We start from the raw sequence: 27,100 nt of genomic DNA on the forward strand, positions 1-27,100 counted from the left end.
AAAAAAGAATCTCGATGTACTGGTGGATGCCAAGCTGGACGTGAGCCAGCAGTGTGTCCTTGCAGTCCAGAAAGCCAACCGCATCCTGGGCAGCACCAAAAGAAGTGTAGTCATCAGGTCAAGGGTGGTGATCCTGCCCCCCCACTTTGCATTGGTGAGACCTCACCCAGAGTATTGTGTGCGGATGTGGAGTCCTCAGCACAGGAGAGATATGGAACTGTTAGAGTGAGCCCAGAGGAGGGCAACAAAAATGATTCAGTGAATGGAACACCTCCCCTACAAGGACAGGCTGAGAGTGCTGGGGCTGTTCAGCCTGGAGAACATAAGGCTCTGGGAGACCTGAGAGCAGCCTTTTGGTATCTAGGCTATAAGAAAGAAGGTGACAGACTCTTTAGCAGGGTCTGTTGTGACAGGACAAGTGGAAATGGTCTCACACTAAAAAAAAAGGAGATTTAAATTGGACATATGCAAGAAGTTTTTTACAATAAGGGTAGTGAGGCACTGGAAGAAAGTTAGTGAGAGATGGATTGGTTAGTTAGTGGTGGATTGGCCGTCCTGCTCAGTTTCAGGATGGACAGGGATGTAAGCTGATCTAGCTGCAGGTGTCCCTGTTCATTGCACAGTAGTTAGACTAGATAACCTCTAAGAGTCCCTGACAAGACTCTATGATTCTATGTTCTCACCACAGAGAGATTCTGATTCAAGCCTGGAACTGAAAAAAAAAAAATTAAATAAAATCACCACAGGATGTATTCCAACTTTTGAGATCTTCAAATTTCATAGAATACTTTGGAAACAACAAACCAATAAAATGATCAGTAAGTAAAATTCCTAGTTCTCCTCTCTACAAATAAATAATTATTCCCAAATAAGTGTTTTTTTGTTATTGTTGCTGCTGTTTTGGTGAGAATTCACAATGATTAAGTAGTACTGGATAAAAAACATATATAATCCTGTAAAACAGAGAAGCTTTGAGAACTGCATCTAACTCAGCTTTCACTACCTGAGCATATCACACTGAATTCAGAGAAGATATTCTTATAATGAATACCTAGTACACTTTCAGTAAGGAAGCCAAGAGAATAATTGTGGTTTTCCATTGACTTCTCATTGGAAATACAGAGAAAACTTCATATCTTATTACAAAAACAGAAGATTTGTTGTGCTCTTTTTTCTGAAGTCAAAAAAATAGGCAATTGACTTTACTAGAGTCGAAGTAGAACTAAGCATACTTTTAAGAACACAAAAAGATGAACATCTTACACAATTGTGAAGTATTCAAAATAATTTTGATAGTAAGTGTTTTATTAGATACATGCTACCTATAAAGCTCAACAGCGAATGGGTGGAAATCATGATGTTAGTGTTATGAGAAGTTGTCAAGAACAAGAGATGTCCTAAAACATACAAAATGCAGCAAGCTGTAGGCATAAGCACTGGGGATCTTAACATTTTAGCATTACTTAAAAGAAGAAGTTATTAACCAATGGAGGACAAAGCTCATCTCAAGGAATTTTATTGGCTGAACTAAACTAGGTATGTTATTCAGGAAAATCTGTGGGTAAAAAATTGCAAATGCAGTTCAATTTTTTGTCTACCAGTAAGACTTCACAAGGAAAGGCTGATCAAATTACATGAAGGTGAAGAAAATTAAACTACATATCACTTTAAATCAATAAAGTAAAAATTACAGTATTTCTTCTAGTGTTTACTGTAATGCTCATAAAAATATATGCTAGCACATTATACTATCAGATATAAATAGATTAAATGGGGTTACAAATATGTATACTATCTATCTTTGTAACATGGCAAGAACATGCTAATCCTTGTGATACAGATCTATTCTTTTATTATGGAAACATGATTTTTAGAATTTCTATATGCTATGGTAAATATGTATTGATTTTAAGTGAATTCTAAGAACTTCTTGTAGTCTCCACAATTTCTTTTTACAGTACATTCTTCTAGAATTTACCTATCTCTACGCTATTTCATTTTGACAGCAATATAACACAACTTTCATAGTTCCAGTTCATGCCAACTGTTCTCTTTAATTTATGAACGAGACACATTTCCTACGTGCAATGTACTTCAACTGCTGTTCGTCAATAATTCAAAAGGTTTATTGTAATTTTTCTTTGGAGATCAATAGAAATGTAAAAGGTATTTTGCTTTAATTTTGTTTTGTAGTGGAAGCACAGTTTCTCAATAAACATATTTCACAGAGTAGTTCTTTAAAGGAACCAACCTGAAAATACTCTACATTTTCAGTGCAACAAACAACAAAAATACCTCTTGCTGTACACACATTTTAAAACTGCAGCCACACTCATTGTTTAACATTTGACAATTTTTCATTTTGTTTCTAAGTCAACTTCCCTGATAGAGACGAACGTTGGTAACTGTTTCATACTAACGGCAATGCTGACTCGGTAGTTTATCGGAGGGAAAGTAATACAGAGAATTCTCCACTTAGTAACTGAAAATTTGAACAAATATATTTAACTAGCCAATCACAGAATCATAGAATCACAGAATATCATGAGTTGGAAGGGACCCACAAGGATCATCAAGTCTGTCATGCTTCCCTCCCAGTAGAAATTTGGACTAGGAATTGGAAGAAATAAATCCTAGTCTCACAGAATCACACAGCATTATAAATCTGACATTCTAGCCTGATTTTCAATTTATTAGGCTCAGAAAAACTCTAGCAAATCCTAATGTCACTCTTAATTTATTATGTATGAGTCTACTCTTCTCTATGAATTCAATTATAAGCCTTCAAAAACTATGGGTTAGGCTAAGATCTTGAATCTAAATTCTATAAAATTAAAGTCTGACATACATTACAGATATTTTTCTTCCACCTATAGGCAGTATTGTTTAAATCTGGAACACTGTTGTGAGACCGGAAAGAGTGGCTTTCTCCTAAGGATATATAAATTGGGGTTTGTTTGGGGTTTTGAAGTGCTTTCTGTGGCATCAGTGGGATTTCTTCTACACAATCATGCAAAATCATAACAGCAGTACAGCCTCAGAATAAAAAAAAACTTAGCAATGATATCCAAGTAAGTTTTGAGAAGACAGCAATTTCACACTGGCCCACATCATTAGATTATATTTACAGACACTAGAAAGCACAGGCAATATATCCTGCTTTAATGCAGTAGTCAGGAAGGGATAATCTACAATTCTACAGAAGCAAAGGGAGAAATAGCAAGTCAGAACTGCAACGTATAGTACTGGTATCACTGTAAGCTCCTCCACAGCATATCTGTAAAAATTACCATTTATAGTTCACTTAAAAAGTTCAAAATTGTAAATTATTTGTAGCATTTGGACATTCTGTATGGACCAAAGCACATCATGAAAAGTAACTTTTTAAGCCACTGGAGGAAAAAAAAAAAGATAATTTAACTCAGAAATAAATGACAATAAATAAGCTTTCATATGAATTTAATTTAAAAACACAAATATTAAACTTTTTTTTTTTTTTTTTTTTTTTTTATGTTTCTCAATTCACCTATCTTCTAAAACTGAAGAACAGTATTAAACTGCAAATTTTCTTGTTTAGCAAATTATCATCAGGATAATTATCAGGGAAATAATGAAACTGTACTTTCATTAAAGAGGACTCAAAATGCTGTAAGCAGGACACATGTGAAAGTGTTGGTTTTTTTTACTAAGAAATGGGCATGTATTTGAGAATGTCTAACTGGACAACATTTACTTAAAAAGCCACCAAAAGCTGTCAAAACTTACATTTTCTAAAAACTGATTTGAACAAGAGTGAGGAAGTTCCAAAAGCAGTTTAGACTTACTACTATATATATATATATATAAATATTATATAAATTTATATAAATAAAATATAAATATATATTTAAATTAGTTTGTACTTTCAAGCACATTCCTAAAATTTAGAAATTCCTAAAATTTAAGGAAAATACAGACACGCAAAAGGTGCTTCAGAAACAAGCAACAAATATAAAGAGTGAAAATCTATTCATGAAAACTTAAATGGTAGTGAGAATCATAGAATCATAGAATTACTCAGGTTGGAAAAGACCTCAAAGATCATCAAGTCCAACCTCAGCCTAACCATAGTACCCTAACTCTAATAACCCTCTGCTAAATCATATATCTCAGCACCACATCCAAATGGCTCTTAAACACATCCAGGGACGGTGACTCAACCGCCTCCCTGGGGAGCCTATTCCAGTGTTCGAGAACTTTATACGAACAGTAGTTAAGTAAGTAATTCATCAAACATCTTAATTCATCATCAATTTTCTTTTGTTTAAGTATAATTGAATAATACTAAATTGGTTATTACTCATATTTGAATACCATGAGAGTGAAGCTGCAGTGCTGTATCCTGAGCTGTTCTCTGACAGAATGTGCAGTAAACAATAGTCAAAAGAACACAAAAAAAAAATACTTTAAAGATAAACACGCTTTCTCTAGCCCTTTTCTCCTTCTGATTACACCCATCTGTGCTTGAGATAATTTATCAGATCAACGTGTCTTAAGAGCAAAAAACTGCATTAAAAAAGCTTAGTAAGAACTTGGGAGGAAGATACGTTCCCTCAAAATTCAAAGAAAACAAAAAATTCAACAGCCAAAATAAATTTTGGAGAGATTTTTATAATGCTTTCAACAAAAAATCCCTTGGCTGAGCTGCAGCTGAAACATACGGATGCTTCTAAAACACCAAATCAGCATAATTGCATATCCACAAGAATGCATGTGAAAATTTTTACTTAAGGCTTGACTTTGTCTTCTCCAAAGGACCTGCCAGAGGCTGACTAGTTGACTCATTCCTGTCCTTCAAGATCCAGGTTTTCTAGTGAAGGAGTCTTATATAGGCACTTGGTAAATGCCTATGGCATCCTGCTAAGGAATATCTTTTCTGCGCCATCATCTGAGAAAGACTGAGAACTGTAAAAGATCCTATGGTACTTTTCAGCAAAGACCTGTGAGAGGCCTAATGCCTCTCACTAATCAGTACTAATGGCAACCTGTATATGGTCTTCCTTTTGTATTCAATATATTTAGTCTGAACTTTTGTGACAAGAGTGTTAAATGACTGCATAAAATTAATTAGCACTACTCTGCTATAAGCAATAAATACACTTTAAAAAAAAAATAAAAAATTGGTCATTTTATGATAGAAGTGAAGAAACAGGGAAATAAATCTTATTGAAAAGAAAAAAAAAATTGTGGATTTTTTCCAACAATTCTTAGCTGCTGCTTTACTAAGAAACCAAGGAAATGCTAAATCCCTTTGCTTCTACATTAAGTATCGGCTCCAGCTGTGATTTCTATACACTGATTGCAAAATGTAACTACTGTACTTCTGAACAGACGGTCTTGACTCAGTGTTGATGTGAATCCTTGGAGAATGTAAGCTTTGATTCTTACATGTGCAGACACTTGAAAGTCATTTTGCAGAAATATGCATAGAATTGCTTTTGCAGAAATAAAACAAAGCAAGAAGTCTACATTTCTGCAGAGTCTGTAAGGCTAAACAAAAAAAGAAACAAACAAAAAAAAAGAACTTGAAATATAGCATTCCTAAGTCTGAGAAACAGAAAAACAGATGTAAACATGTATCTGCGTGCACATCTTCAAGAAAAATACACAGAACGGTGTATGTACATATATTCAGAAAATCAACAGATGTCAGACAGCTCTTAGGTTGTATCAACTGTAAAATGTCTCAGAATGAACATCTGGAACATTTAAATCTTAAATCCAGAGCTGATCTTCTAGCATTAGATTCTCTGGGGATTATAACGAAGAACTGAGTGCATGAACATCTGCCCTTGCCTCCTAATGGATTCATTTTCTTAGCTAAATTCAGGTCACATGACATCTTGTTCAAGTCCATGGTATTAGTGTTTATAGTTGCAAAATGCTACACTTATCTTAGCCAAGCATTACTACATTGCCACTGATAAAAAATTACTCAAGAGCAAGATTAATTATGAACTTTAAACGTGGATGCTTGTTTGTTTGATTCTGATAAGGTGTGTACAAATCTCCCTGAACCCAGACATTGCCTAAATTGTTTACTTGTCAGTGACTAGTTCCTTTGGTTTGTTTCTTTTTCCCCTTCTATTTGTGCAAGACAATTCCAGAATCTAAAGTTATCAGGAGCACTTACAAGAAATAACGATGAGAACATTACTCTTGGAAAATGTGTTTTTAAAAATATCATTTCTGCTGCCAGAACTTAAAACTTCTATGTAATATTTCTTATGACACTAAAAAGAAACACAGATATCTGCTTTACAATCATTTCATCTGTCTGAAATCACTGTTCTCTCTCTAAAACATGCATGTGCCCTGCAGTGACTGTGTAGGTTTTTACCTCTGTAATTTTCACTTGGCAAGTAGCCTAAGCCTCTGCTTTAAATTTCCCACTTGGTAGCACTAGTATGGCACCTGAAGAGTAATTAGTTATAAGAAAGGGAATTTGAATTGGTTGCTGAGAAGGAAAAAAAAGTGCATGCATAATAAAGATTTTTCCTTGAGTACCTGCAACACCATCTATTTATTTTTGCTTAGGATGCACCACCCTTGAAATAGACTACAGACCCATCTTTTCTTTCTTTTGAAACTTTCCAAAAGAACACAGCCAAATAAAATTGGTTTCGAAGACCATACTGTTTCACTTTAAGTCAATCTTTTACATCACAGCGATACTTATCGTGGTGCAAATTCTGCCTTTTTTAAAAAAAAATAGTTTTTTGATAATCACCTTTCCTATTTTTTTTTCCTCTTTAATTTTTGTCATGGTTTAATAATTTTGTAATTTAATAATTTTGTAATTTTGCTATCAGTATTCCACATCATAACATCATATAAAGCATGAATAATTTTACCGAATGTGCAACTTACAGAAGAAGACTACATATCCCAGAGAACATCACGGTCAGAGATAAGTCACGGGACCGGGACACTATATTATCTCACTCCCAGGCTGGACTGACATCTTTTGAGTTCTGGCACCCAGGAGAGCCTGTGGGAGCCTTCACCGTTTCGCCTAGAGTTACAGTAGGCCTCTCGGTTTTGAGACTCATTCTCTCTCCTACTTTGCTTGATTCATTAGCCTAATTTCAATTATATTGTATTATATTGTGTTATCCTGTATTTCGATATAGTATTTAGTAAATAAGTGTGCCTCCTTAGATTGTTGCTGCTGTTTTCTTTTTCCCTAATTAACTTTTCCCTGTTCCTTCGGCCTAGGGCCCCTGCGGGGCCCCACTTTGAGGCTGGACTCGCGCCCCCTGTCACAGACACTGGTAGATTTTTTTTTTTTTTCGGTTAACCTGTGACAATTTTATTTCTCACACTGCTCTCCTACAGACACCTGAGTGGTAGTCTTCCAGGACGGCAAATCAAGAAGACGCCTGAGCAAGTACAATATTATAACTCAATTACATATATGACTCGCTGTGAAGTTTGTACTGTACACGAAACTTCACATTATTGTACTGTCTGCCGGACAAGCAGATCTCCATTGGTCCCAATGATCTTCAAGACTATTTTTGAAGAATTCATTACACATATACGGTTATGCAAAATGAGGAACACAAATGAGATTTTTCCTTCTCTAGAAATTAGCAGTTCCACAGCACTAAGAAAGTGAAAAGTGCTGCTCCTGATACTGTTTCTGCCTTCTGTGCAAAGAGAGAAATGGAGAGAAGTTTGAGGGGGAGGGGATTTGATTTCTTTTTTATGTCTGCCTCCTTCCAGCAAGTCCATCTGTTGTAGCACAATAATTCTGGAAGCAGGATATGTGTGTGACCAACAGGAGACAATTACTGCAAAAGTGTTTGTTGATTCAGCTCTATAAAGGGCAGGCCAATCACTACAGTACAAGTAGAGAAGAATTCCAGCTGAGGTGCTGCATATAGATTAACACAAAATACATATATAAAAATGAGAATGGGGAAAAGGAATGATAGTATGGGAAAGGATTAACTAGAAATGAAGACCGAAGTAAAGAAAGAAGCCGTCATTTTTGGGACTGTTAAACAAATAGTTTCTCAGTCTCTGTCTTCATAAATCACCATCTGTAGCTTTCTGCCTTGACAGAGAGAGCTAGGTTTAAGCAGACACGGAATTGGTTAGAGTTTCCTCTGGAAGAAAACTCCAGAGGAGTTTGCATTAGCCATTAGCCAAGAGTTGCATTAGCTATTCTTCTGTTAGGGAATATGAAGACAAGATTTCTCCAGAAATGACAGATAGAATAGTGGGTCCTAGTTCATGGGTATCAAATTCTCACAAAAGTTCCCAGACCACATGATGAAACAGAAATCTTCTTCACTATCAGAATTCAGGTAGAGTATCAAAGTGTCGTATCATCAACATGTCGTATCCAGAAGGGCTAATGAATTGGATTAATAAAGTATAAGTAAAATAATAAGGAAATAAAGTATATAAGAACTCAGTACCATTTGCACGTATTAAACAACTCAGAATCTCATACATAAAATGCTATTTTGTAACACTTTGTGAATTAAGAAACAAGCAATGTTACCAAAATTCCACAAAATAATAACAGAATTAAACTTAATATCTTAAGACACCATAATGAAATTCACTTTACCTGTACGGTCAGTTTACTACTTTGAAGTCTCTGATCAGCCAAACGTAGCTGAGTTGTTAGTTTTTCATTTGTTTCTTTAAATTCCTTCACAGAAGATACTGCTGCCTTTTTTTCATTCAGTAAAACACCTATCTGCTGCTGCAACGACTTAATTGTTTCTTTAAGTAGAGTAACAGAATAGCCTTGTTCCTGGAAAATGATGTTTCTGCTTTTCGTTCTGCTCACTAAACAGAAAACGGCATGTTACTAAACCGACACAGATACTAAACCATGATAGATAGGATGATTTTTGGCTTTTCTCTAGCCCTTCAAAACACTATTCTAGCTGGTAATTTTTTTTTTTTCTAGGATACCATATTCAATATTTCTCAGTAGGTGAACTGAGAAATTAATTCAGATACAAATAAATGCTTGATGTTCTTTTTCTAAAGTGCTAACTCTGCAAATTCCACAAGGACTTGAAAGTTAAATGGCTCTAGTCTCTGAATGATAATACCAGAAATAAAGACTTCACTATTTGTTGACAAGGTCTATTTTTTTATTTTTTTTTTTTAAGTTTGAGCCAAAATACAGTTCAATATTTTCCATGGCTGTGCTGGACACAAAGGGCAAGCTAGAGCAAAACACAGTGAAAAGCTATACTTTAATCAATAGATTCAATTGAAAGGAGTTAGTGAAAATTGAAAATATCTTAATTGAGATAAAAGATGTTGTTTAACAGACACTTTCTGAAAGATCGTTTCCTTTTAAAATAATGATTTAAATCTTTAGAAATACACTCCTGCAAATTTAAACAAGTAAATCCTGCTGATAAACTCAGCTTCAGTAACATAGTGGAAGAAATTTCAAAAAACATGGCAGGAATCTTTGTCAAGATTATTTATGAACTTCCCAAAAATATACAATATTCCTACCTTTCCTTACAAATGATGGATAAGCTGTTATGACACACTGGATCTTCCTCTTCTTGGCCCGTAACTTTTCTAGGTCTTTTTCCTGTGAATGGCTCTGAATAAAAAACAGAAGCATTGATCTTAACACTACAAACAACACTTACGACTTACAAACAACACAACTCCAAAGTTTTCTGGTTTGAATTAAAACAGCAAAAAATTATTATCAAAAACACAAAAAAATCCCAAATTACAATTACAGTTAGTATCAGCCTTCCAACACCAGTCAACAAAGAGTACAGATTTCTGTCTGTTTATCAGATGTAGAAAAAATAATCAGTTGCTACAGTTAGATCATAATTCTTCCCCAAGAATCCCGATGGAGAAAAACTGAGTGTTTGTTAATGTCTAGAAGTACTTTTTTTTTAGACAACTGATGAATTTATTCATATGGAAAAAGATAGCATGTGTTATCTGAAAGCCTACAGTATCCTTTTCTTTCAGTACATTGAAATGCATCCAAAGAAAGGATTAGTGCTGTTATTATTTCTAGAAGAAGATCAGAGTCTTCACTGGAAGGGACATGAATATATACAAACTTACAAATCCAATCCTATGTTTATACAGTTCCAAAAAAATTAGTTGCATGCATTTTGAATATTCTCCATTATAAAAATCAGCTATTTCCAGAACGTCTAAGCTTGACGGTGACAAAAAATGATGGTTTACTCTAAACTCAGTGTGCAAGTTCCATAGCTCTTAAATGCTCAGTATATTTTTAAATAAATTTGTTCTTGAATTCTGCAAAGTTTATCCAATTTTTTAATTAATCCACTTAATTTCTGTGTGATATTATACAATATATTTCTGGAAACATTCATAACTACAACACACATTCCTTAAATTCAATCTCAAAGAGGGCAGATTTAGGTTAGATAAAAACAATAAAATACAGTGAGGGTGCTGAGGCACTGAAATAAGAGTGCAGAAAGATGTGGTTGATGCCCCGTCTCTGAAAATTTTCAAGGCAAGGCAGGATAAGACCCTGGGCAACCTGATTTAGCTGTGCTGTCCCTCCTTACTGCAGGGGAGTTGGACTAGATGACTGTAAAGGCCCCTTCTAACTCTAAGGATTCTATGATTCCAAGATTCCTTAAATTTCTTCAGTGGTAAACAAGAATGGATAACCTATTAATTCCTCTGAACAACAACAAAAAAATGACTTTCCAGGTTATCTCAGTCATGAATTCTAGGCTTGTACAATCACGACACAATTTGATGAACATCAAAATAGAATGTGCAAAAAAAAAGAAAAAAAGACACACATCGCCAATTTTTCAGGTGTGAAATAAAACACAAATTAAAGGAGGCTAAGCTCTTAATGGTCTATCTCTCTGGGGAATGCTCTTAATCAAATATATTTCTTTCTCATGTTTAAGAAACAACTACAGAAACTGGTACTAACTCCCCATCAGTATGGCCAGAGGACCCCTGATGACATAATGAGATGACCAGTGCTGGTTTGAGACGGTGATCATATATCACACAGAACTGAGTTCTCAGCCAACGATGGGCAAACCATTAATGGTGGCGGGAAAAAGACAGATATCTCCACACTATGCCATATAGACCTGCTAAATATGAGAGTAGAGAGTCTTGATTCCACAGAGGGTGTTTTGCATTTACAATAAATGGGGCAAAACCGAGAAAGTCTTTGTGTCATAAATGATCTCATCTCCAACAACAGACGTACAACAGACGTAGCTCAGGAGCTATATGCACCAGTACAGGCTATGGGATAATCTCTCCACTCAGCTCTTGTAAGGCTCCATCTGGGTTACCATGTCCAGGCTGGGGACCACCAGCACAAGAAAGATAGGTCCAGAGAAGGGCCACTAAGATGATCGGAGGGCTGGAGTACCTTTCCTATGAAGAAAGGTTGAGGGAACTGGGTTTGTCTAGTTTGGAGAAGAGAAGGCTTTGGAGAGACCTCGTTGTAGCCTTCCAGTACTTGAAGGGAGCACAAATACAGGAGGGGCAACAGCTGTTTACAAGGGTGGATAGTGACAGGACAAGGGGAATGGTCTTAAACTGAATCAGGGGACATTCAGGTTAGATATTAGAAGAAAGTTTTTCACGTAGAGAGTGCTGACACACTAGAACAGGTTGCCCAAGGAGGTTGTGGATGCCTCTTCCCTAGAGGCCAGGCTGGATGTAGCCCTGGGCAGCTTGGTCTGCTGGTTGGTGACCCTGCACATAGCAGGGGGTTGAAACGAAACAGTCTTTGAGGTCCTTTTCAACCAAGGCCATTATATGATTCTATGACTTACTGGAAATAATCTGTGGAAGATTTTGGGGTCCTAAGAGATAGAGGCTGGTCATGAGACAGCACTGTACCGTAAGTCAAGAAAGCAAGAGGTATCCTGGGGTGCTTTGCAAAGAGGAGTCACAGCTAGTCAAGAGAGGTGATTCTGCCCCTCTCCTTTGTCCTGCTGAGGTCACACGTGTAATACCGTGTCCAGCCTCAGTTAAAGAAAGACAGCGAACTTCTAGAGAGACACCACTAAAAGGCCATAAAGATGATAAGAATCCTAGAGCAATCCCTATATGAGGAAAGGCTTAGAGACTTGGGACTGTTAAATCCGGAGAAAGGAACACTGAGAGGAGACCTCATCACTGGTTATAACTAATTCAGTGTAGGAGAGAAGTTGAAGAGGCTAGATACTTTTCAGTGTCACACAGTGAAAAAACTAGAGACTGGGTGCAGTAATCCTTACAAGCATGGGGAAGATCTCCTTTACTGTGAGGGTGATAGAGCACTGAAACAGGTGAGGGTGATAGAGCACTGAAACAGGCTGCCCAGAGAGACTGTGGAGATATTTAAGACCTGTCTAGACACTACCCTGTATGACCTACTGTAGGGAACCTACATTAGCAGGGGAGTTGGACTTGATAATCTCCAGAGGTACCTTCCAACCTGTACAATTCTCTGATTCCAAGATTTACCAGATTTTGCATCTGATGCTTTTCTGGCCTCTCTTTGTGTGAGAACACCACTATGCCACTGGAGTGTCCCCCTCAAGACTTTCTTAAGATTTTTGTTATTTTTGCTGTTTGCAATACCGGTAAAGCCTGCTATACTGCAAAGAACACGAAAACTGCTGAACCGTTTTGCAATGCCATCATGTATACTTTCACAATAAGACATGTTTTCAGGTGAACTTCCAGTGAAGCATGTACACCTACTTAGCATTCCTACTTCCTATGAATGATCAAAATTCCCTAGCCTGCTAAGTAAATGTATCAGAGTATTTCTGTTTATTGTTTCCAGTTGAAACAGAACAAGTGCAATGCAGGCAAAAAGGAAAGACAGTCAGTCTAGAAGTCCAGAGTCAGCTGTATACCTAGTCTTATATATCCTCAGTAAGGAATGGCAGGAGATAATGGGAACAGCACACACTGTCAAGAGTTCCACAAATATTATGTGCATCTGCTCACACTGCGTATTCCATACCAAAACACTTACAGAGAAATTTTCCTTCTTCCAGATTGTATGTGACAACAATGGATCTCCCAGTAGAAACACAAAATCAAAACATAAAAAAAACAGAAAATTTGTACTTATTTTAAAATTTTAGAGAGGAAGAAAAGGAAATCTATTTTCAAACTCTTTATTAATTCACTGTACATAACAGAATTTCAAGGCAGTTTTCAAGCAGCAGCAAGTTACTTAGTGCTTTAGTGCTGTTTTCTAACCAAAGAACTATCAGTGTCTGCTTGTGTTTTAAACCCCATGATGTAAGTTGATTTATCTGGGCAAACACAGGAGGGGAAAAGTAGTGTAGACATCACTCAAAAGTCCAAAAATGAGTCATCTATTATGGTTAGTATGGAATATCCAAAGACCTGAGAAACAATCAGCTATTCCCATTCTGGGAAAAACAGTACTTGGATGTTAGGAATAAGACAAGTGGTTCAAATCTCCATAATGAATGTAAATGCGCTAAGTAAAAGCTAAAAGCATACTATTCTCTTGACAGAATCATCTGGACAGAGCTAGAGCCAAAACAAGCCAAGATGGACATATCACTTTCTGCACACAACAAGTGAACTGAAAAGCAGTAATGCTTGACAAGCCAACACATCATTTTACTAGAGGGCAAATGGGGATTCTCTTTGCTACGGACAGTGTCACTCAGATAAATTCTATGGTTTATTTGAATGAGAAATAGTTAAATGGAAAGTCTGTGTCATTCATTGTCAGGACTGTGAGACAGTAGGACTAGTCTACAGTAGGTTTAAATTTTTCAAACAGCTTTTGCATTCCAATGTATCCTTGAAATGCCTTGCACACTGATTGTTCAGATAATATTCTAAATAATAACAAAGCTATACCCATTGAATACCTAAAAAAATAGTTTCTTCCCAGCTAATAACAAAAGTCAAATTAACTAAAAGGAGAACAGCAGTTGTAATTTTTACTATTAAATTTCAAGACACTGCACTAGAGAACAAAACACATATACCACTTTCTTGAAGTGCTGGCTTTTGCCTTCCAAATGTGAAGTGTTGCAGGGCTTTTTACCATCTTGTATTTGCTTTTTTCCCTGTTGTTTATTTTTGTCTGGTAACAGATCAATATCTTGCACTATCTTCATAGTCACTGCTTCCAGACTCTCAGAAGCTGGTATTTCAGAGTCACTAAAACAGCACATGAGGGAAAACAAAAGAAAACAAAGTTAAACATTAGCAATTCTTTTTAAAAGTTCCAAACTGCCAATAAGCAAACACACAGAAAATACTACATGCAAGAAAGAAGTACTATAAAACCCAAACAATTTTGACTTATTCAACAGACATTTACAAGTATAGTAAATAAGAAATTTCTGAAATTGTCTTCTGTCAGCTCTCAAAGTCCTTTCTGTCAAATGGAATTTTAGTATATGAGTAGAGTTCTCAGACTTCATCCACAAAAGTGACACACTTGAAAAACTGCTTAATAGTGCTTCTTGTCTGTAAAAGGCTCATACATACAGTTTCCTCAGCATTTCCAACCTTGATAAGAAGTCAAACAAATGCACTATATGTAGTAACAATTTGTTTCAATTTATGTTGATGGGGATGAGCTCAAACACTTCTGTGAAATTTCTGATCTCCATTTTGTAGCGCTTTTAAATTCTACAGAATTTAGTATTCACGACACACAAATTGCATGCCACAGAGAGGAACTAGATGTAAAACCTTCAAATTTTTCATTTTTTTTTCTTTGAATTTATGATTTGATGTTTAAATATCAATGCCAGTTTTTTACAGCCTTGCCCCAGATAGTAATTTATTTTCTAAGTCAGTTAAGTCTACTATGAAACGTAAATCTTGAAATATTACCATCTGTATCATCAGTGGTTCTTTATCACCATTTGTGCAAAACATTTGTGAGGGAAACTCTCGACTACAGCAATTTTGTTACTTTTTAAACCAAGACATTTAAAGAGGTACAACTGAGTTCAAATAAAACTTCATCATCAAAAAATCAATGACTTAGAGATGGATGGTACTTAACTAGAAAGAGGGCCTGAAATTCAGAAGAGTTTATACCAATGTAATCTATGAAGTAGCAGAGATATGTTTGTAAATGTGTGCATGACTTTCTCATTGGAATTCTTTGAATAACAGTTAACTCAGAAAACAAAATTTAGAAATTCAAAGTTACTGTTGAGCATGACACCTTGAAATAGCTCCTTCAGAAATGCTCACTTTTTTATGTCACAAATTTCCTAATATTCGTATATCAAAAGGAATTTATGGGTACAATTAATTGCAAATAAACAGAAAAACAAAAAAGCCTGGTATTAATGTTAGCAAGAGACAAATTACATGGCACTTAACTTTTCTTCTCTTTTGAGATACTTTATTTGGGAGCACCTATTCTGCACAGGAAAAGGCAGCAAAAGGGCTTCATTTGCCATTGCTGACCTGCTCCATAGGACATATAAATGTTATCATGAAAGCTACAAAGAAGATTCAATACTCTTTACAGCTTCTCTATATTCTGGGGTTAAGTACAGGCTTGAGCAATTTCTTTATGTGTCTCTTAGTATTAAGTACTGAAAGGTGTGACAGCTGCTCACACAGGAGCTTACTGCGGTCTCATTTGTGTAGACACACAGAAGCAGAAGTAAAAATCATGAACATTTACAAATCTTGCTTGTGCAATTTTCAGAGGGCCTTGTGACTCATGACTGAGACTCTAAGCAGTAACAATTACTTTTAAAGAACCAATTTTTAACCATGATTCAATTAAAGTTAGTACAATGACTGTGGATAAAACATACATGAAATAATTAGTGTGGATGGTTCTTAATTTAAAGGATGTTAAACAGCTTGTAGACATCTGCTAGCAAGCTGAAATGGGTCATTCAAAATTTATCTAACTAAATTAAGGGGAAAAAATGTTTCTCCTCCCGGGTCGGCATGTCACAAGATAACTAAACCGACTTAGTAGGCTTGCCTGGGAATCCTTAGCTGTCAGTGGTGAATATGCAAAGGGCCAGCAAATTAAATCAACCTGCCAAACTGTCAATTTCAAGCCTCATGACTGCATGAAAATAGCATCACTGGAAGAAATCAAGCATTGCCTTCTTTTGGGTTTCCTGGCACCTATTCAAATACTCATGCAGTTGTGGCTAATTTTGCATGCAAATTTCAGTCAATAAACTCAGAACAAGACCTCCCAAGATATTTCAAAGGATCTGACAGTATTTTTTTTGAATACCAAATCAACAGTAGTTGAAATTCAATCTCCATTTGCTAGTGCTTTACATATGCACAGTGTCCCCTCTACAGGGCTAAGTTAATGAGAGCCGTACCTGCTTTCACTCACATCCTCCCAGCCGTCCTTACGGAAGTTCTCAAATACATTACTCATAACCTTGATGGACTGTTTGAGAAAAGCTCCATGATGTCCCAAAGAGCTCTTTTTCTTGGATGCTTTTAATTTAACCTTGGTGCCTGTTATCTTGCAATTACATTGCCCAGAGGTTGCTGCTGCTTTGGCTTCACCCAGCAAACACGTCAGCTCCTCCACTTGACTCAGCAAATCTTCATTTTCATTTCTCAACCTGTTAGCTTCTGCCACTTGCCTCTTCAAAGAAGCAGCTTCTTTTTCCCGATCATCAATCACTAGCTGAAGTTCTGCATTGTCTTTTTTTATTTCACAAATCCTCTTAAGTAGTTTTTCCAGCTCTCTTTCTCTTGTGTCTGCATCTTCCTTTTCCAGTTTTAAAGATGCTTTCAAATCATTTTTCTCCTTCAGCAAGTCCTTATTTATTTCTTTCTGTTTCTTTATTACCCTTTCAATAGTTCTACATCTTCTTTCTAGTTGTTCTACCTAGCAAAAACAATTTATGCATTCAAAATACGTGAACCTATCCAGTAGAGAAAAACCTGTTCTAAAACATATTTATTATATGACAATAGTATTATACTAAGCACAAGGACAAGAGCAATCCAAAGTACTTAATTTAAAAATGATTCTAACATAGTGCAGATGAATACATTTTAGCTGCAATAATACAGCTGTTGAACAGAGTGCAGATGGTAAAAGAAGTTAAAATTCCAGGCAAAGTGACACAGAAGTTTAAATATGCTAATGAACTTTCCAGATGCATCTTAAGCTTGTTGCTGATTCGCTTATACATACTAATTGAATTTAAATAAACATTTTAAGAAGAGAAACTATCTTGAAATATGGACACCTTTGCACAAGCTTTCCTAATCAACACATTCTTTCCTGTGATATAAATATACAAAATAAGTTTGATCTTTAAAAAAAAAAAAAAAAAAAAAAAGTATCCTAGCAATATGCAATAGCTCCTCTCCTGTGAGGAAAGGCAGAGGGAACTGTGCTTGTTTACTGTGGTGAAGAGAAAGGTTTGGAGAGACCTCATTGTAGCCTTCCAGTACTTGAAGGGAGCAAGTATACAGGAGGGGGAACGGCTGCTTACGAAGACAGATAGTGATAGGACAAGGGGGAATGGTCTTAAACTGAGTGAGGGGACGTTTAGGTTAGATACTAGAAGGAAGCTTTTCTCTGGAACAAGGAGGTTGTGGATGCCCCATCCCTGGAGACATTCAAGGCCAGGCTGAATGCAGCTCTGGGCAGCCTGGTCTGGTGGTTTGTGACCCTGCACATAACAGGGGGGTTGAAACTACATGATGACCATGGTCCTTTTCAACTCAGGACATTCTATGATTCTATTAATAGATGCCAGAATCTTATCACTTAAAGAATACAAAGGCTGAAATGTATGTTCTATTACAGGAAGGAAAAAGTAACCCCATTCTAAAGCAGCAGCATGTTTACAATCGTCTCAATTACAGTTTGCAGAAGTATGTTCTACCTAAAAGGATGCAGATGTTTTGTTTCTGAAGCTCTTTGAATATCTCACAAATTCAAACCCACGAACAACAAGACAATTCTCAAAGTTCTTCAGGACAATTTATCACTCACAATAAGTCTCACAATTTCTAGAAATAAGAAGAGACTTTAATCTTAGCAGATCCTAAAACAAACACTTACTCAAAAGATTTTCATTTCATACTTAGATGGCTTTTTGCACAAGCTCCATCCCCATCTTCCACTGGCGGAAATATCAGGTGCAGTACATTTTTAAGGAATTGAGAGAAAAAGGCTATTTTTCAAGTAGCACATGGCTAGTTCAGTTACTCATCTTCTAAATTACTGGCCAATCCTATCACCTCATTGCACTATGAAATTTCAAAGCACATTCTAACATCTCATAGTGTAATGAAGTGATAGGATTGGCCAGTGGTTTGGAAGTATCGAAAGTATATTATTTCTCAAGAAATGCTGTGCGTATTTCCAGATTTTTTTTTTGCCAATGCACTTAATTGAAATATGGGAAATTTTTCATAAGGTGGATATGCATGGATACTTACTGTGGGTATGGATATGATTTAGATAAGTGAGAAGTATCAATGAAGAGATGGAAAAATCCGCTACCTAAACTATGTATGTATCTATGAATTTAGTACTGAATTTATTACTTCGATAGCAGACATCCCAATATGCATGCATGTACTATGCAGTGTTCAACAGAAACTTGTAGCATTCCCACAATATAATGCATCATGGTTACATAATCTTGCTAAGTGAAATGAGGATTTTTTTTTTTTCCCCAAATATTTCAAAAGAATCAAGATTTATGACAAATTTCATAGATTTGCTTTTGCTCTCCAATGGTTCGTAATACCAGTTCCTTTCTTCAATCGTATTCCTAAACTGACATCCTTTTATTATTATTCTTAGTTCTTTAAAGCAACCTTTTGCACTTACTAGCAGTTAAAGTTATGTATGACAGGCACAAGGAAACAAACAATGAATAGATTCTATACTTATCCCTAAGGTACCACTGTAATTCTGTATATCCATAGAGATAAAAATTATGTAGTACCTGGCAAATAAAATTATAGTTCTGAGATATAGATGATAACCAAGCATAAACTGTGTGACATTTCAGATGGTAGCATTCAAATTATTTCAATTACTCACTCTACCTTAAGATAAATGAATGTGAGCACTTCCTATTCTGTGTGTTATTATTTTAACATGATGTTTGTCATTCAGTAATAACGAGATGACAGCCTTCATTGCCTGACCATATGGCAAGTGTTACAAGTATATGCAATCACATCATCTGCTGTAAATTACCATACTTCCTACAAGTTAATTCACAAATAAAAAATAAATAGACATACCCAAACTGACATTCGAAATTATAGATTTGTGCTTATTCAATTCAAGCCTGCTTTTAAAGATTTATAAGTAATAAAACAAATAGTGTTTTGTAAACTGACAAACTAAAGGTATAATACTGTTTGAAGGATGTCTTTTCTTCGCAGCAAACAAGACATATGGTAAAATACAAGTGAGCCCTCTTAAGTGAACACCTGTTAACATACTAAACTACTTGTGTATATTATAAATGTCAATACAAACAGAAACTAGTTAAGAACATCTTGTTAGTGTATGAAGTGGAACATGTAGAATGTTGAGCAGTTTAAATACTCATGTTTGCTAAGCCAAACATTATATTTGTTTTTGTGAAGAGAGATAACCCACGTACATAAACATATTTGCAGATGCAATGTTGTCCTAAATTCTATATAAAACAAGAATTTATCACTATTATTCACCAGTTTTATTCTGTAGCAAGAGATTTGTGGAGATTAACATCCGATATCATATGAAGTTGAATAATAAGCAAAAGAACTCAGGACTTCTGAATTTAGAAGGGGTAAATGCTAAACACAAGCAACATTTAGATCATTTACCAGTTTTTAACATTTTAGCTCTAACAATTCTTTTAATTTGCTATGATATACCCACAGTTAATTCAGTAGAGTTCATTTTTGACACAGAAATCCATATTTTTCAATTATGAAATGAAAAGTGTGGCCTGAATGCATGGATATTAGCTTATCTATATGACTCATGTTAAAAATCTAGATCTGTTTGGTGAGGTTGCTGTCTTACCTTCTGTAACCTCTGATCTGAACTGGCTTCCACATTCTTCTTTGGAGTACTGTTCTTGACCCCATCATCTTCACTAAGCTTAAAAAGTAGCTCTAGCAGAAAATAAATTATACATCTCTATCAGAGAATAAATAATACACTGTGACACCTAGCATAACACTAAAACAATACCTAGACATTTTAAGGAAATCTGTTCTGCAATTATTTATAACGTGGTCTATTTTCTTGACAAGCCTTTTGGTCAGTTTCTAAAGAGTGACCTCTTTTCAAATGCTCTGTCACACAATTATGAATCTTTGCAGCATCACAGTATGTTTTCTTTTTTAGAGTACAATCTTTTCAAAGGTACAATAGATCTGCAGGTTAAAGATGCTGTACTTTCATTCCCATTTTTATTCTTTTATAGACTATTCCCTCTATGCCTTAAAAGCAGAATTCATTGCCTTTTTATCTACACAGTCACTACCAGTTTTGTTCTCTAGGTCTTGTCCCCTGCTAGGAGGATCAGAGTGATTGGTGAACAAAGCAAACAGTAACAGAATTAGGATGGATGAAAACTTTAAACTCCTTTTTTTGATAAGTGAAAGATCATGTACTTCACCAGATAAATCACACAAATCACTGGACCATAATGCTGTGAATTCATAACAATTAGAAACTGATACAAGTGACAAGAATGAACATTACTCCATGCATCGCTCTCAGATAAAGCTACGAACTTCAGGTACTAAAAATCCTGTAGAAAGAATAATTTAAGAATTAATTATTCAACAGTATGCTAAGAAAAGGTTTCCTAGTACTAATATACGTGGTAATTCAGAAGTAAAATATGTTGTATATAGATTTTGCTTAAAAGGTTACTGTTCACAAATTTCTCACTACTTACATAAAAAAAAGCAATTATACACCTCAGAAAGAGGTGTTCTAAGAAGAACTTAGAATATTAAAGATGCTCAAGAACAAAAAAAAAGAACAACAACAACAAAAAAATCAACACTATAAAAAGAACACAATATTCACATTTCTTTTCTTTCCCCAAATTATCTTTAAGAATTAATCTTGAGGGATAAATATCTGTGTCATATGGTGATGGTCTGCTTTAGAAGTATCATTTCAAACTACAAGCAGACACTGCAGGTCACTTAAAAACTTCTGATTTATAAACAAAGCAAGCGTAGAAGAAAACAGTGTTACTCTCTGTAGATTCACAATCCTCTTGATATAAACAGTGACTAACAAGTTTGTTAGAGTGAATTAGACCTTTCTTTTGTCTTTGGAACATGTCATGGCCAATTAATACTTCTGTATTCATGAAATAAATGGAGCACTATTCTAAAGATAATAAAAGCTGAAAAAGGTAAAACTGTGCATCTGGGGAATATGTACCTTTACCTTGATATTAATATGTTAGTTCCCATGTTATTTCAGACTACAGTCCCCCAGCACAGTGGTACTGCATACATTTACAACATTCTTTAAGTAACACACAAAGATAATATGAACATGCTTTTCATCTTTTTCTAAATATTCACTCATTTGAATGTCTGCTGCAGCTTTTATATCATCATTTACTGTAATTCACAGAAAAGAAAAATGATTTCCCATAGTCAAAGAAACTGATCAAAGCACAAAAGGTGTTATGTTTATTATGTGGTTATATTAAAATACAATTTACAATACTATCTATAAATAAACTTATGATATGCATGAGAATAAAGATGACTACTGCAGAACAGACAAAAAAATCTGCACATGTTCAGTATTACCATGGAAGTCAAAAGCAAAATACATTAAAGAAAAGGCAAAGGTCACTGTAGCATAACCCTTTCTATGAAGGAGAAAATAAATGGCCTACTCAACCGCCTTCTCTTCTTCCTCCCATTCTAATTGATACATATTTGTTCACAGGAATTGGTTAGGGAGGCAATGAAACAGTACTACCTATAACTGAGTGTCTGTCTAAGATAGCAGACAAATTCATCACATCAATCTATTCAGCAAGACAGGAGACCTACCCATCATACTCCTACATAAAAGTCCAAGTTATTCCTCAAGGAAGACCCATAAGTCATAAAACCCACAGTCTTCAGACAGTAAATTACGATGGCCTTATGTAAGTAAACATATCCCACTGAGACAACATAGCTAACTGCCAGCTTTGGAACATAATACTTAGTTTGTAATTAATAGCCACAAAATCTGATTATCAGGTAGTTTGACACCACTGACAAACGCTATTTGAACCGTGATAGTACTGTTCCCTACTAATATTTGTGTAAATCCTTTTTACAGAGAAAAGAGCTATCCATTTTTAAAATAATAACAATAAATAGTGGTAAGTTGTTTTAGAAGTAATGCCTCCTACTTGTTTCCATGGAAATTACAACAGCATAATAACATTATTTGGTAGAGCAAATTCACAGCTACAGAGCACCACTAATAGCTATGTATTTTCAGCAGCAATGAACAAGAGCCTGCTCATAAAAATCTACACCGGTGGAGGTGATGTATTCGTTCGCAGCTGCTATGAAGGCGCTGTACCTAGCAAAACCTGCTCTGCAGTCTTCAAATTGATATGAGGCCTGGCATTATCATGCTCCAAGAAAAAAACCTCCTTTGGCCTGGCTCCATAAATTTAAGTTGGAGAACTTAGTCAACTGTCAGGATGTCGGGTCAGAGATAATGTTTTGTCTGGGTTCCAGGAAATCCAGAAGGACCATCCCTTTCCTATCCCAAAAGCCAGAGCACATCACTTTACGTGCTAAAGGCTGTGTCTCAAACTTTTTCTTCCATGAAGAATTCACTTGTCAACACTCCACAGACGGCCATTTTGACTCCAGCTTGTACTGGTGACATCATGTCTTGTTGCTGATGATGTCATCCAGGCAACAGATACCTTCTGACTCTTACTGTTTCAATAGCTTCTGCAAACTTGCATATAGTGTACTTTCCCTTCCCACGTGAGCTTCCTGGGATCCACCTGGAACAAACTTTGTGATATTCCAACATTTCCACCACTGTTTCCAACACTGTGAATCCAATTTTCAGCTCTAGACAGTTTGCTGGTTGTAATGTACCTACTCACATCAGTGAGCTGATTGAGATGCTCTTCACTTTTTGGTGTGACTGTCCGCATGGCTGCCACTTCTGCTGAAAAACAACACCCACCACTTCACTGTGCTCACATCCACTATTTGGTCTCTGTAAGCCTTCAGGAAGCATTGATGAATGTCATAGGTCATGATGTTTTCTTCGTGGAGAAATATAATAACATGCTATTGCTTCACATGCACTTCCACGTCAGATGCCATTCTGTCAGACTGTCCTTCTGCAATATCTCTCATGTGACAACAACATAACAGAATACTGGTAAGAAAGTTTAATCACCACTGCGATATCCGTAGCATCCACCTCTGACGTTGTGCACCAACATAATAAAATAGGAGGCATTACTTTTGGAGCAGACCTAATATATCAGTCAGTCATAGAATATCTATCCAAAAATCCATAAAATATCTATCAAGCAAACAAATTATAAACAGAACAAGATTTTAGTCTTCATAATGCATCAGGTGGAAGATTCCCCTTAGAGATAAAAGGTGCCATGGTGCAGAAAGTCATTGTTTTACTAATGGCAGTACTAATCTCCCATGTTCCCAGCAACGTTTAAGTAGAAAAAGCAGGTGGAAAGGACCACTGTGAACACCAGAAGAGAAGGCCATTCACACAAATGAACTAGTGACATGACATATTCAGAGAGACTCTGAAATGCAAAAAGCCTTCAACCTGCCTCTTTGAAGAAACAGAGTGACTACCACTTACTTGCTTTTAATAAAGTGCTTGGAATTTTTATGAATAGGATTAGATGGAGTCTTTTTCCGGCTTTTGGAGAAAGAGACAAAGTCCCTGCCAACACATTCTTTACATTCAGGCAAGTGTAATTACATGAAGAGTGAGGCAAAGGCGGATTTTTTGGGAAACCGAACGATAATTCATGCTAGCAAAATACCTCAGACAGCTGAGTTAGGACAGAAATTAAGAACGACAAGAACGGTTTCCTTTTTTCCTCACCTTCTTTACCTTCATTACCTAGTTATAGAAAAATAGGGAACAGTTTTAAACTAAAAGATGGCAGATTTTGATTAAATATTAGGAGGAAAATATTTATTATTATGAGGGTAGAGAGGCACTGGAACAGACTGACAAGAGAAACAGGACTCCTGATCCCTGGAGGTGTTCAAGGCCATTGCAACCTGACCTACTACTTGGCAAGCCAGCCCATTCCACGGAGCTGGAACTACAAGTGTCTTTATAACCTTCCTGTGAATCTATTCTGTGATGAATCTATCCCATGAAAAATGGTACAGAATAGGAATAGATACCTAACACTTCTTTCTGACAAACACAACCAGTATCTATTTAGGTAAGACATTCGAGCCTAATTTTTTAACCTGGAGAAACTCTGTTGTTTTTCCAAAATCTCTCTTTGGCTGTTAAAACGCCTGAGGGACATAGGTACCCATTACTGAGAAAATGAATTCCAACTTATTTCATAAGCTGAGTAATTTATTGCCAGGTTTCATTTTATAAATGAAAATGTACTTGCCCAGGAAGTTAAAAAACTGTACACAGAATGTATCAAGTTTTGTCTCTCAGTAAATGCCGGATCAAATATTTTACTTTTTGGGAAGTAATGTGGGAAAGGACTTGAATGCTATTTTAGGGCAAAGACCGCATATACCTTTGTAGATCATGAACAGGAAATGCTCAAAAGCTGTCAATTAAGTGTCAAAAAGCACTGAAACATCCTAGCATTAGCAAGAGGACAAATAAGAAAACTACTTTTTGCAGACTGAGTAGTACTTTTTTATACCTCAACTGTTAAAAACTTGGAAATGGCTGGAATCAATTCAGCCTGACATGCAAAAAAAAGTATTGCTTAATGCATATTGTCAGACTTGGTTATTTAGCTGAACACTTCTCCAAGTCTTCTACTGCTTTTGCAAAATACTGAACACAATGAATTCTGCACATTTTCGATAACCAGAGGGACTGTAACTGTGCACTGTAGATCACTTCTCCCAGACTGCTGAAGAACAGCAAACAACTTACAGAATCAGAATGGCAGAGGAAATGATAACATATTACCTATTTTCACAGAACCATCAACTATTGTACAGACTGTGAAGATATAAAAGAAGGTATCCATGATGAACTCTTACAATAGATCCAACATTCTCACTTTCTTTTGAATCCACATACTTTGAGAAATAGCTATTATAAAAAGAAGTCTGAATGAGCATGAAACTTCTGTATCACTGTATTTCAGAACTTCAAAAGCATTTCAGATTCTGGAGAAAGCTTCACAAACACATAAACATGTTTTAGATATTATACATACACAAATATAAAAATGTTTTAAATAGAAAATATAAATTTGTTATGTAGATTTTACACATAAATATTGTGATTTTTGAATAATTTTTGTCTCTATAAAAATTATAATTGATTTCACAGACATGCAGAGAACTTGAGAAACATGCTTTGAAACAAAACCATGTGTGGCCTTATGCTTGTAGAATACATATTGAAGAAGAAATCACCAATTGGAGAGAAAATAACTTTAGAACTAGTATTTCTCTTAGCCTGTGTACACACTTGAAACACAAAACCTTCTTTCTTGTTTTAAACATAGTTGAACTGCTGTACCGTAAACTTACCCTCAGACTGCTGTATTTTCATCTTATCCAATTCCTCTTCAAGATTCAGTCTTCAAAAGAATTTAAAAAAAAAAAAAAAAAAAAAAGAAGAACCATAAATCAACCATAAATGTTTGCTATTAATCACAGTCAACTATATCAACATATTGTCGGAAAAAAGTTGACAGCATTCAGAAATTCTTTTAATAATTTGTTAACAGCAGATTCCTAACATAAAGAGTTGCTGGTACAAGAGCCAATTAAAATTTTTAGACATCAATTTATAAAGTTCAGATAAAACTTTGGTGATAACATACATCAAGTTTCAGCTAGTCCTTTTTAGGTAATGGAAAGATAACAATGCTAAAAGTTTCAAAGTAAATTTGAGAAATGCTAAATTAATGATATTGCTTCTATTGGCTCATTTATACATCTGTTTTCTGATACAATCTCTAATTTTACAGTTACAGGCTACTTCAACAATAAGATTCCATCTATTTTAGGTTAGGATACAACAACACATACAACAGAGACCAGTCATTTAATATGCAGATTTAAAATATAACCTCATTCACTACATACAACATTATTCCAGTTTTGCTCTGAAGGCTGGACTGTCAATCCCCTAGCAGCCTATTCTATAGTACTAACAATAGCAGCACCTTAATGCTTCACAAGAGATTTATTTTCTTTATAAAATCCTCTGAGATGAGACAACAGAAAATCAGGACAAAATATCTGCTAAATTAAGGAAAGGGTTATGCAGTTTTTTGAAGCACTCTGAATATTTAGCACTTCTCTCAGCTGTAGATCTGAATATTGCAACTCATATCTCGTAGTCTCACATGGAGTACAAAGAAAATAAGAAACATATGAAAAGCTAAAGTAACTTCTTTTGCACACAACTCCAGCTATTTTCAGGACCACCCGGCTTCACGGGTTGACTTTCCTTGCTCTTCTTTCATTCTCCAAGCCTCAGTCATCATTAATTTCTACTACACATACTACAATGGCCTTTACCACTAAACGAGCTGTTCCTCATATCATGTTCGTTTCCTCTATTGAATGGCAAGCTGCTACCTTTAAAAAATAAAGCATTCACTAATTATGTGCTTAAAGACAATATTCAAAACTGTATGAATGCGAGGGAGTGAATTAAGGTTATCCTAGAATCCCCACTGCCTTCAACTCTACCTTCTGAGCACTTTAGTTTTCATCTTCAAAAACACATTTGAAACAACACATTTACACACACATAAACAGACACATTCATACTGACCTTCTACATGCTAGTCAAGTGGCAAGTACAAGATTTTTATAAAGAATTAAT

At 35.6% G+C, this 27,100-nt stretch overlaps 1 protein-coding gene across 18 annotated transcripts in view; it reads right to left on the reverse strand.

The window, feature by feature from the left end:
* Positions 1-27,100, reverse strand: part of CNTLN (centlein) — a 177,211-nt gene that overhangs the window by 48,337 nt on the left and 101,774 nt on the right. For 16 of the 18 annotated variants that reach the window (XR_014939173.1, XM_085528301.1, XM_085528300.1 and 13 more), the window contains 6 exons: positions 25,792-25,841; positions 20,072-20,163; positions 16,383-16,903; positions 14,043-14,217; positions 9,538-9,631; positions 8,624-8,847 (listed from right to left, as the gene is read on the reverse strand). Coding sequence is in view for 15 of the 18 variants with exons in the window: in XM_085528301.1 (XP_085384427.1) it covers positions 8,624-8,847; positions 9,538-9,631; positions 14,043-14,217; positions 16,383-16,903; positions 20,072-20,163; positions 25,792-25,841 (1,156 nt within the window). In the remaining 3 variants the exon portion in view is untranslated. The remainder of the gene's footprint in view (positions 1-8,623; positions 8,848-9,537; positions 9,632-14,042; positions 14,218-16,382; positions 16,904-20,071; positions 20,164-25,791; positions 25,842-27,100) is intronic. The other 2 variants (XR_014939174.1, XR_014939175.1) reach the window with 1 other exon arrangement.

The sequence above is a fragment of the Coturnix japonica genome, chromosome Z (assembly GCF_054131305.1).
Source record: "Coturnix japonica strain WE chromosome Z, WE-NBRP24, whole genome shotgun sequence".
In the NCBI taxonomy this organism is placed as follows: Eukaryota; Metazoa; Chordata; class Aves; order Galliformes; family Phasianidae; genus Coturnix; species Coturnix japonica.